Raw genomic sequence first — 12553 nt, forward strand, 5'->3', positions numbered from 1 at the left:
GCTTTCTACAGCCCACAGGTGAGGCTGCCTTCACGAGGAGGTCCCAGGATGCGAACCCAGGGCCTCCTATGTGGTAGACGAGAGCTCAACTGATTGAGCCACAGCTGCTTCCCATACCTTTGTTTTAATATCACCAAGTTACTTATTATTATTGTTGTTGTAGTAGTTTTTTCAGTCAGTATTTGTTTAGTTGTATTTACACATTTCTTGGCTCACCCTGACTTCTCAAAATTTCCTTTTTTCCTTTTTGGTTAACTTCTTTATTCAAGAAGTACTTTTGTAAGTTTGTTTTTATTGACAGTATGTTAGAAATAAACTCTTTCAGTCTTTGGGTGAAAATGTCTTTATTTTGTATTCTGTATAATAGGTTAGCTGGTATAGAAATCTGCATTAAGTATTAATTCCATTCACTACCGACATTCATTATTCCAGTTGAGATATCTGCAGTCAGTTTGATTATCATTCTTAGTAATTTATATTTTATCTCAGGCTACATGTGCAATTTTTTTTTCTTATCATTTTGATTCTTACAGAGTCATAATGTACATAAGTATGTTTATATTTCCATTTGTACTGTTTCAGGGAAATGTATTTAATCAATCTGAGGTTTCAACAATTTTTGAATATTCTTAGCTATTAGCTTTTTAAATATTTTCTTTCCACATTCTATTTATTTAGAAGTCCTATTAGATATTTATTAAAATATCTTGTATTTTTTTTCTTTCATGTTTTACCATTTCTTAAAACCTCAATTGGTTGCATTTGATAGTTTCCTAAAATCTAGTTTATAGCCAAAGATTTATCTTCATCTTGTTATAAAATGTCCTTTAACTCATCCATTGTATTTCTGATTCAGTGAATGTTTGTAAATTTCTTGAAGTTTTTAAAAATCTGCTTGTTTCTTTTTACTATACTGTTCTCTTTGCTTCCTGTAGTTTCTACCTTTTTCCTTTAAGCCACCAAGTATTTCAAGTATACTCTCCCCCTCCCCCACTTTCTTTTTCTTCATTTATTATTTTTAGGCTGTATCATATTCTGAAGTTCTTCAGGGCATTTATGTTTGCTGATTTTTACTTGTTAGGAATTGTTTTCTTGTATGTATGTGCTTTAAATCTACCTGAATTAATCATATATTGGCCTTTGTAGTTGAGATAGATAACTATGATTATCACCATTCTGATGAGGGTGATGAACTTTCGAGAGATTAAATTACTTGTTTAAGCCCACACTGCTAATATGTAGCAGAGCTGGGACTTGAACCCCAGTCAATATGACACCAAAGTCTGCTTTAACTATCTTGCAAAATTGTAAACTCCATGAGAGCAGAGAGCATGTCTGTCTGCTGTTCCTAGAACCCAGTACAGTGCCTACTGGGTATAATTGTTGAATGAATGAAAAATTGGAACGAACTGGAAAAAATTCTTCTTTTGTTCATTTTCCATTGTTATATCATTAGGGAAGAAGAATAATTTGTCAATATTTTCTTTGTTGAAGTATCTGATTTTTAGCTTGGCACTTGTCTATTTAGTTTTTAATCTGGCATTCATATTGATATTTATTTTTCTCCTAGGCAGTTGTTCTGTCATTGGAGTACGCTGTCATAGATATTAGCACTTTGATTAAATTCTTGGAGTCTTAAAAGCTAAGCTTCTTATAAACATAGAGATTTAACTTTTATTCAAATTAAATGTTAACTTTTCCTCTTAATTATGCTAAAAATTAAAATCTTTCCTCAATTGGCTATGAATAAATACTAAGGAAAACTCTCTTTTAAATAATATTAGGGAAAGGCAAAAAAAAAAAAAAATCAAACACTGGGATAAAGTTAGATTTCTTTCTTCTGAATCCATAATCATGACCAGTCATTGACGAACAAGTTCTGAATCCCAAATCTGGTTCCATGCTTGAGCAGAAAGCATATCTGAAATCAATGGATTACTGTACCCAAAGCCAAAGATTGTAAGTGAGGGTTAAGAATTAACAAATAATTATGATTACTGAATCATTATATAAATGCTTTTTTTTCCTTACTTTTCATGTATATTATAGAATATTCAAAAGTTAATAGCTGAAATTAGTGAAACTGGCTAGACTCATCTCACCCTTGTTTATGATTATTCCATAATCTACTTGCTCTTGAGATGGTAATAACCACTCTACCCTCCCCTTAGGCCCATAGGCCATCTGATCTCCTTGCTATGTGCTAGTAATAAAGACTGTCTTTGAAAATCTGATGTCTCAGGAATAGGTCATTTGAAGCACATTGGACAGAAAAACCCACACTTGCTCAGTAACAAGATCATCCAGTATTCTGCAGTGTGCTGCCTTTGGTGCTTATGGACTACTTGATAGACCTTGTTCCATCACAGGTTTACCTCCCTGGCAAGCAAAACCTAATTATTATTATTATTTTTTCATATTACAATATCTATATTTGACTAGGAATAATAGTATTTCTATGGAACATTTACAAAATTATATTTAAAAAAAAACAATAAAAAGTAAACATTTTGCAGGGTTGACATTGGGGTGGGGAGGAGTTTTGGGGAAGCCAGAGGAGGTGTGCATGTGCAGGTGGCTAAGACAGCCGTCCTGGGGGCTCTTCTCCACTCCCAGGGTACTTGTCAGTTTGTGTTCTTTCCTGTTTCCTTGGGAAACCAGGAAGAGATCCCTGCTCACCAGGTGCTTGTGTGGCCTCTCTGGGCTTGCAAACAGGGCTGAGGGCTCAGGGAGGCCATGGGATCGCTGGCCTGAGCAGAGATAGTCTCTGCCACCTCCCCAAAGCATTCACACCTGCCTAATTATCTATTTAGATCCCTTAGAAGAAAAGTTCCAGTTTGTGTTTCTAAAATTCTTATTAAGTCCCTTTTCTATTTTTCTAGTCTTCTGGCTATGAAGAAAAGGAAGGAAAATTTGTAACCTTTAAAATTCCTGGTTTTAATGAAAATCTTGCGATTGCACTTTGATAGTTTTTTTCTAATTTGTTTTGTTTTCTGCCAGTCCACTTCAAGGTCTGAAACTGTCTTGTTTTTCTTTACTTACATGAGAAATCATCTTCTTTCCAAGTGTCTTTTTGACCAATTATTATAAGAATTACTTAAAAAATCATGTTTCCCCTTAATGAGGATTATATCAAGATTTCTCTTTGTTCCTAAACCTCCAGTGGATTCAATTAATTCTTGAAAGAATTCAGGTATTAGTCCAAGCTTGTCAGATCAGAAATTAAAATGCATGTAAATAGCATCCAATACCTTAAAACAGCTATACATTGATTTCTTCCCATGGCTTCCCTGATAATTAAATTATTAAGACACTCTGCATTCCTCTCCAGGTCACACAATCCCAGACTTTCAGGCTTTCTTCACAGGGTTTATTTCTTAATCCTTTCTGAGAAACATTATGTTTGCCATTTTCCTCTTATTTGAGGATACCAGAATATCTGTGCCAGTCACATAGAACCAGTCCCCAATCCCACTGATACAGTATGGAGCCAACAGAAGGATGCTCACGAGTAACTAAAATAGGACTCTATCATTGCCAAGTCCTTGTGAACTGAAATATGACCATTTCTCTCTCTTCCCCTCTTTTGCCTTCTCTTTCCTTCACCTCCCCTTCCTTCTCCTTTCCCACACTGAACTCCCTCCTACCCTTCCCAGGGTCCCCGTGGTCCTGAAGGAGCACCAGGAGAGAGGGGCTTACCAGGAGAAGGAGTCCCAGGACCAAAGGTGACTTCTGCACTAGGAAAGAGAGCGTTGTCCTGCTTGTTTATGAGCTGCAAATTTTAAAAATGTGTCCCTGCCAATTATTAGACATCAGGTATTTTCCTGACCATCTTTGCCTTACTAAAATGAAGGAGTATCTACATTTTCCTTAACATGCAAATGCAATGAAATTCACAGTTGCTAAGTTAACCAATTATATACATTTGAGATTATAAATAAGTAATCAACAGACTTCCCCCTCATGTAATTACCAGTCATGAAATTAGAAAATTTCTAGAAGTATTTTGTAGTCATGAAAGCCTCTGTGATAAATAACAATTTTATATCCAGAAGTTAAGATATTGAGTGTAGCTATAGCAAAAGCTTTATGCACAGCTTTGTTTTGTGAACCAAAGATAAGAAACAGTCTAATAAATCAAGTTGTAATACTATTGCCACTGATATAATAAAAAGGAAATATGGGTGAAAGAGGGAACTGGAATTTACCATTAGGAGCAGAATGTTATCAAAGGCCAAACTTTTACTTGAGAATTTAAGCTTTTCCACTGCTTCTCCCTTATAAGTCTTGGAGCTCAAGTTTCTCTAGACCAGGGGCTGGCAAACTTTCTGTAAAAGGCCAGATAATAAATATTTTAGTCTTCACAAGTCATATGTTTCCTGCAACTACATAACTCTGCTGTTATAGCATGAAAGCAACCGTAAATAATACACAAATGAATGTAGCTGGGTTCCAATAAAAATTTATTTAAGTGGGCTGGATTGGGCCCATAGCTGTAGTTTGCTGACCTCTGGTTTAGGCTGTTTACCCACAACCAATGGCACATTTACCAAAGGCCACACAGGAGACAATTTTCCAAGATATTTTGGGTAGCATGAACAAATTTCAGAGTAAATGAAGAAAATCTTTGGAGTCCTTCTTCCTTCTTTTCTAAAGCCTTCCCCAAAACACATACATGCATCCACACACACTGCCCATGGGACCACATGTTGCTTTGCAAGTGTCTAAGACTTCCCACTTCAATTATTCAGCAAGGTCACCCAAATTTTACTTCCTCAGTAAGACCTCATGCTCAAAAATTGCATCTTATTCCTTCTAGGCTTTCTCCACCATAACTAATACTCAATTACTTATGAGAAAACTGAATTACAGATAGAGGGAAAGCAGTTAACCACAAGAAATAATTCATACAATATTGTGAGTGACTGCTAGGTTGAATTTTTAAAACACAAATTTTCATTTGTCGTAATCAATGGAAATATGCTGGGGAAGGGAGATATTACTACTGTGTTTGGTTAACCAAAGTATCACTATTGGAAGACAGAGGACAGCACTTTGTCACTACATTTCAGAAAGTTTTGCTATAAATAGTTTCCTGATTTTTTTTGTCATATATTAAATTTCTATTTATGTGTAGCTTAAAAAATCTGGAAATTTCAAATAGCCAGAACTATTCCTTTCTTCTCTTTATAATCTGTGTTTTTTTTTTTTTTTTACTTTAAAGATAAAGAAACAAATGAGAAATGAATGAAGCATATTCCAGGGCATGTCTTAGGGACAGTTTCAACATACTCTGATATTGTGTAAAGTAAGATATAATGATTTGCTCTTGTTTATAATAACCCAAGGGCACTGCATTGCCTTCCATCTCATCAAAGAAAGAATGCATTGTATATTTGGTGTTATTTCAGGGTATAGTGAATGTGATTATACTCTGTGGTAATAATCAAGAACCCTTCATTCAGAATACTTTTTTCCCCAGTCAGCCAGACAATGGGAGTTCTTTATTTGTGCTACTTGCTGCTGCTTGCAATGATGTAGGGAAAAAATGAATAAATTATGGCTTTGAAGGCATGGATAGGTAAATTTTCCTGTTTCCTAAGTTTCTAGAAAATGATCTTTGATTTTTCTGTTTCTGATAAATTCATAAAGTGAATGCCATTTCTGATTACATGGTTTATTTTTAATACAAATGCCTAAAGTGTTATGACTTCATTGACTTTATATTAATATCAGAGCTGTTTATGTAGCTTGTGTTACTATTGAAGCATATCCAAAAGGTTTTCCATGAATTATTTTAAACCTAAATTTTCAATAAATATTTCTAAATTTGAATTAAAAAAACACTTAAATAAATAATTCAGTCTTAGCAGGTATTAGTTCACATACTAATACGAGAGACAAATTTTCACTGTGTGATGAATCCAGTTTCAGCAATATTGAGGAAAGGGAAGATTGATTCAGTTACTTCGTACTATGTGATTAATTAGGTCCATTATTTCTAGGTATTTCTGGTTAGATTTTTTCCAACTTCATTGATGATACATATGTGTGCTGCTTAGACAGATTCCTTCTTGTTCAAGAATGTTTTAACTAATGTTTTTTGAAAATTACAAATCCTGGAGTCAGAATTATCCATTTGCAATGAACAGTGAGTTTGGATGCTTAAAGAAGTAGGTTTAAAGCATAATTTGTAGTAATTATAATATAAGGTAAACTGTTTTAAAATCCTGATTTTTAGTAGCACACTGATATCCTTTCCATGTACTTTCAGGGTGAAAAAGGTTCTGAGGGACCAATTGGCCCACAAGGATTACAAGGCCTGTCAATCAAAGGAGACAAGGTATATAGGGTATAAACAGAAAAAACGCCAATAACACTTTCTGTCATTGCTCTTTATGTATGTATACTACATTTATGAACTGTATGCAGCATGACAACCATGTCATATGGGTGTCTGGTTGATTATAAATTCAGAGTATTTATTAGGTATATTAGGTATATTATTACTATGCAGGATGAATTATGATCTAAGAAACCCATCATGTATATTTATAGTAATGTCTCACTTATTTGGTTTCTGACTTCCAGTGACCTAAACCATCAGCAAAGCTGCTTTGAAGCCAGGCATTTACAAAAGAGACCTCTTCTTAGTAAAGAAAATAGTTGTTACAAAAATATTGACTTGATTCCATTATAGGAGCATATACGTATCCTTAGAACCTCACTCAAAAATATTGCCTTAAAATGGGGTTCCCAAAAGGGAACTCATTTAAGAAAAATAGTGTTGATGTCCTCTAGCAAGAACCAATAGGAACACACCTGTAGTGGAACAAAGTTGGGGTTTTTGACTCATTGCAGTAAGGGAGACCACATACTATGGGAAACCAGCAGTAGTTCAATAAGAGGATGTAAGATAATACTTACAGGATTTGAGCTTCTGTTAGATAATTTGCGGATGGGTTCAAGGAAGCAGGGGTTGGCTCTGAACTGGAGGCTTAAGAAGTGAGGGGTAATTTTATGTTTGAATATTTTTATGAATCTTATTGAGGAGAGGTGTTTCTTGTTTTTGTCTGTGCCCAGATATTATTACAGTGTGATCTTGCTTATGTTTTAGTTCCTCATGGTCACAGAGTGGCACTGTCTGATACTGGTCTTCAGTGAAATTGTTTATGTTCAGCAAGAGAATGCCATGGCCTAGCTCTTAGGGTCTGCCTTTCTCTTTCTCACTATTTACTTGTTTTCTTTAAAATAACTACAGATTATGCTCAGACTGGGAAGAAGGAGGGGTAAAATGAGGCTGGTGATAGAAGCTACCAGAGGGTAATAAAGCCCTAGAGAGTAGTGGCAAGTGACAGCTGCCAGAGGGGGAGGAGGCATAGAAATGTGTGAAAAACAAAGACCTCATATTGACTTGGAGTCATTTATATGCCAAACTCTAAACCTATCTTTACATTATATATTATATTAGAATTAGAATTGATATTTATGATTCATCTAGGTGTTAGGTTTCAATTTTGAATTGCATACTCCTTTTATTGACTAGTTGTCTTTTCTGGGTATCTGTATTTAAATAGTAGAAATAGTGGCAAATAGTGAGTTACATAAAATTTAGAGGTCATATAATTCTTGGTTCAAACAGCTCACTTCTAGTTGTAGCTACAATTCTAAAATACTCAAAAAATAGGAACTTTAATACATAATGGTTAGTTCATAATTTTATAATTTTGAAAGGAAATATTCCTTTCAAAATGGTTATACTAAAAACATTTTTGTTTTAGTGTAAATTATCTGGAAAATTCGTTTATTTGAAACACTCACTCTTTCAACAAATATTGGAGTGCCTAGGCTATGCTGTACACTTTTCCAAGTACTAGAATATTGGATTTCTGGGGACTGGTAGATAATTTACACACACAAACAAACATGTATCATATCTGCTAGAGCATATCTGCCAGATCGTTTAGTTGATTTATCATTTTTTCCTTGGTTCTTTTTTGTGTGTGTGTTATATAGATAAGGAAGGTATAATTAATAGAATTTTAGGTAATAAACAAATGGAAACATAAAAGTGACTACCACACATGCTCAAACATTGTTGTTAGATTGGGATTTGAAATGTAAAAATTGATGTTAACAAAAAACAGTGAAAGGATCATGTTAGGTTCTTTGGAGAGCTTAGGAACCTGAAAAAATGCTCTTTCTTTCTCCCTTTGGAGCAGTGAGAACTGTGTACAACAGAACCATTGTTTTGCGAGTTTGGTAATTAACTTTTTCAACTGTTGTAACATGGAGTTTGTGTTTTTTCACCTGGAGCTCATGCTAAGAAAACACATGGAACTATTGAGTCATTATCACATAGAAAGTACAGAGCTTTTATTCTGCTATTCCCTTACCAACTCAACACCACCTTCCCTCCTCTTCCCTTTTTTGTTCTTCCTTTCTGATCCTTTTCTCTTTAACTTTAGGTCCAGAAACTTTGGTTTCTGTGATTCAGGTGATAAGATAAATACCCCTATGGTAAGGGCTCTCAAATACATATAATTAGTACCAAAAAAGGAAGTAGTTCTGAGACAGATACTTAAAGGTAAATAACACTGGAATCTCTCTACTGTGCTTACGGAATTTTTGAAGACTGGTGCTCATGAGTTGGGGTCTGGAGTCAGAGAGAGTGATCTTGAATCTTGCCTCTGCCCTCTAACAGTTGTTTTTTTTTAAATTAAATTTTATTTTATTAAAAAATGTAAAGATATCTAGATTATTTTATTTTCTTAAAAATTTTTAAAGATACTTACATTTATTTTATTTTATTTAAAAATTTTTTTAAAAAATACTTAGATGACATCATTGACATAGATGACAAAAATATAGGGGATTCCCATATGCCCCACTATTTACCCCTCCCACTCTTTCTCATATTAACAACATCCCTCATTAGTGTGGTGCATTTGTTACAATTGATGTACACATATTGGAGCATTGCCACTAAGTGTGGAAGTTTACATTATAGTTTAAACTGTCTCCCCTACAATTTTGTAAGTTATGACAAAATATATAATGGCCTGTATCTGTCATTGCATTGTCATTCAGAACAAGTCCAATGTCCCAAAAAAGTCCCCATATTACACCTATTTTTCACCTCTCCTTCCCCTCAGAACCTCTGGTGGCCACTGCCTCCACGTCAGTGATAAAAATTCTTCTGCTGCTAGAATCACTTTAAGTCTATAGTAGAAAAAAGTAAGTTCCTCTAGGCCATTATTCATTCCCCCATCCTGAGGATTCTGGGATGGTGATGCCTACCTACCTCTAATTGAGAAGGGTCTTATCTGGAAAAATGGGGATGCCTATTTTAGAGGGTTGTTGTGAAGATTAAATGAGAAAAAAATGTGAAAAACAGTATAGCAACTGCCACATAAAACCATGAAAAACATTTAGTATAGCAACTGCCACATAAAAAGCAATCAAGTTCTGATAGAGAACAACCAATCCAGTTCTGAATCAGAACTTGACTCCATTCTCATTTTCTTTGCATGGCGTTTATTTAGACTAGGGATTGAGACACATGGAACCATATTCTAGGGCAGTATTAGTGAAAGTTTCAACAAACTTTCAAATTCCCTAAAGTCTGATGTAATGATACACTCTTATTCATAATAACATATTTATTTAGGCCAGGGGTTGGCAAGCTATAAGGCTGGCTTCTTGTTTTGTAAATAAAATTTTATTAGAACACAACCACACCATTTGTTTACCTGTTATCTATGGCTGCTTTTGCACTATAAAAGCAGCAATGAATAGTTGCAAAAGAGACTTTCTGCCCCTGAGCCTAAAATCTACTATCAAACTGTTCTAGGAAAAGTTTGCCCATCCTGATGTAGTCTAAAGACAATTGCCATTGAAATGAGCGTACTTCTCCATGTTGCTAAATCCAGTGATGGATTCTCAGATGTCAACTTTTTTGGCCTATCAGTAGCATTTGACAGACTGATCCCTCACCTGCTTGGAATACTCTCTTGACTTGGGTTCCAGGATACCACACTTGGCTGGTTTTCCTCCTCTCTCTTTGGCCCCTTCTTCTCAGTCTCTTCTTCTGGTTCTTCTTCCTCTTCCTGACCTCTAATCATTGGAGAGCCCAAAGGGCTCAGTTTTTGGACCTTCTCTCTTCCCAGTCTGCCTGTTAAACTCACTCACTCAGGCCTTGAAACACCATCTATAGCCTGAGACCTCCCTGAGCGATGTCTTCAGCCCAGACCTCTCCTACCTCCTTATATCTCCACTATGATATCTAGTTTAAACATCTCAAACTTAACATGTCCACACTTGAGCTCCTGATGTGACTTAAATCTTGCTTCTCTTTCAGACTTCTCAGTCAATAACTAGATTCTTTCCCAAACCTCAGAAATATCCTTGATTCCTTTCTCTATCTCTTTTTCAAACTTTTACATCCAATCTACAGTTAGTCCTATCAGTTCTACCTTCAAAATACACCCAGGATCTGAGTGCTCCCTACCACCTCTACTGTCACCCCCCAGTCCCTGCCACCATCCCCTCTCATGTCCCTTCAATACAGCATCCTGATTTGGGTCTTTCGAAACTAAGATCATTCACTACTCTGCTCAGAATCCTCCAGTGGCTCCTCATCTCACTCAGAGAAGAGCCAAAGTCCTTAAAACGGCCTAGGAGGCCCTGTTGCTCCTTCTTGCAACTTCACTGCCATATTTTCTGGCATAACCTTCTACACTCTCCCTCATGCACATACACTCCAGACACACTGCCCCCTCGCTTTTCCTTACACTGGCTGTTTGCTCTGGTGGGAATGCCTTTCCTCCAGGTTTCCCATGGCTCGTTCCCTTTCCTTAGTGAGGCCCTCTCTGGCCACCTTCTTCAACATGGCAACAGCCTCCCCTCTCCCCTGACTGATTTTTCTTCTCAGCACTTATCACTACTCAAAAAAACCTATCTATTTTATTTATTTGTCTTGTTTATTGTTTAATGTTTCTCTCTCTAGAATTTGAGCTCTATAAGGACAGAGACTTTTGGCTATTTTGGTCACTGGCACATAATGGGCACTCAACAAATATTTGTTGAAAGACAGAGAGAGTGAATGAAATGTTATTGCATTTCCTATGGGTAACTATCACTTCCTTTCCCAAACTTCTTTCAAGGAGGATGATGGTAGGACCCTTTAACTTTGTTGCATTTACCTCAAATAGTCTCTTTTTTTTTTTTTTTTAAAGATTTATTTATTTATTTAATTTCCCCCCCTCCCCCGGTTGTCTGTTCTTGGTGTCTATTTGCTGCGTCTTGTTTCTTTGTCCGCTTCTGTTGTCATCAGCGGTACAGGAAGTGTGGGCGGCGCCATTCCTCGGCAGGCTGCTCTTTCTTTTCACGCTGGGCGGCTTTCCTCACGGGCGCACTCCTTGCGCGTGGGGCTCCCCCACGTGGGGGACACCCTTGCGTGGCATGGCACTCCTTGCGCGCATCAGCACTGCGCATGGCCAGCTCCACACGGGTCAAGGAGGCCCGGGGTTTGAACCGCGGACCTCCCATATGGTAGACGGACGCCCTAACCACTGGGCCAAAGTCCGTTTCCCTCAAATAGTCTCTTAATTTTCAAAGTGCATACTTAATAAGATTTGGAGGGAAAAGGTATTTAGAAAATTTTAATACGTTTTTCTTGATTTTGTCTCTCAAGTCTTGGTTTTCTTGCAACCTATGAATTTTATGCTTTTAAATATTTCTATTATGTACCTAACAGAAAGCATTGCACCATTTTAATAACCATACAGACATTTTTGGTCCTTGTGAGGAAAATGGCAATAAAAACTGATGTAAATGTTCACCAATTTAGACTAATAGAAAAAAATATCATTTTCTGTTTTTGGTTAACTTGAACTATAAACTGTTCTAAAGAAATAGAGTTTTATAACTCTTCGGTGCAAACAAGTAGCATTCTTTGGTGAACTTTCTTTTTTTAAATTAATGTTCTATGATTAACACTTGAATTGCTTAGCATAGTTGGATATTTCATTGTTTGTTCATTATTTATACCTCTTCTAGTAATTAGGAGAAGCAGATGAATAGGAACCTCTAGCTTTGTATGATTTGTAAAACCACTTAAAGTCTATTTTCTTACATAAATTAAGCAACCCTGAATTGTTTACCCAATTAATTTCCTTTTGGACTTTTATTGTAGTATATAGATAAGTTTTTAATCCAGCTGAATTCCAAATTAGCAAAGTATGTAAGAATGAGATTTTATTGTATTGTTACATTTCTGATTTATTTTTGGTACAGGGAGATTTGGGACCTGTGGGACCCCAAGGACCGATAGGTATACCTGGAATTGGCAGTCAAGGTGAACAGGTAATCAATGCTTCTTTCTTTTCCCTTTGGTACAGAATATTCTGGCCCAATCTTTGTGTTAATTGGAGGTCAGTCCTGCAGACATCACCGAGTATAACTATCCGTGAAGTTGCACTGGCATGTTTGTCCAAAAGTGAATGTAGAGAAGGACAAGATGGATTCATGAGAAGATTCTATTCTTTAGAAT

The 12553-nt window shown here is 36.1% G+C and overlaps 1 protein-coding gene across 4 annotated transcripts in view; it reads left to right on the forward strand.

The window, feature by feature from the left end:
* COL28A1 (collagen type XXVIII alpha 1 chain) overlaps positions 1-12553 on the forward strand; it is a 233162-nt gene that overhangs the window by 108731 nt on the left and 111878 nt on the right. For all 4 annotated transcript variants that reach the window (XM_071215161.1, XM_071215162.1, XM_071215160.1 and 1 more), the window contains 3 exons: positions 3657-3725; positions 6275-6343; positions 12298-12366. In XM_071215161.1, coding sequence (XP_071071262.1) covers positions 3657-3725; positions 6275-6343; positions 12298-12366 — 207 coding nt within the window. The remainder of the gene's footprint in view (positions 1-3656; positions 3726-6274; positions 6344-12297; positions 12367-12553) is intronic.

This window comes from Dasypus novemcinctus, chromosome 5 (genome assembly GCF_030445035.2).
Source record: "Dasypus novemcinctus isolate mDasNov1 chromosome 5, mDasNov1.1.hap2, whole genome shotgun sequence".
Classification (NCBI taxonomy): Eukaryota; Metazoa; Chordata; class Mammalia; order Cingulata; family Dasypodidae; genus Dasypus; species Dasypus novemcinctus.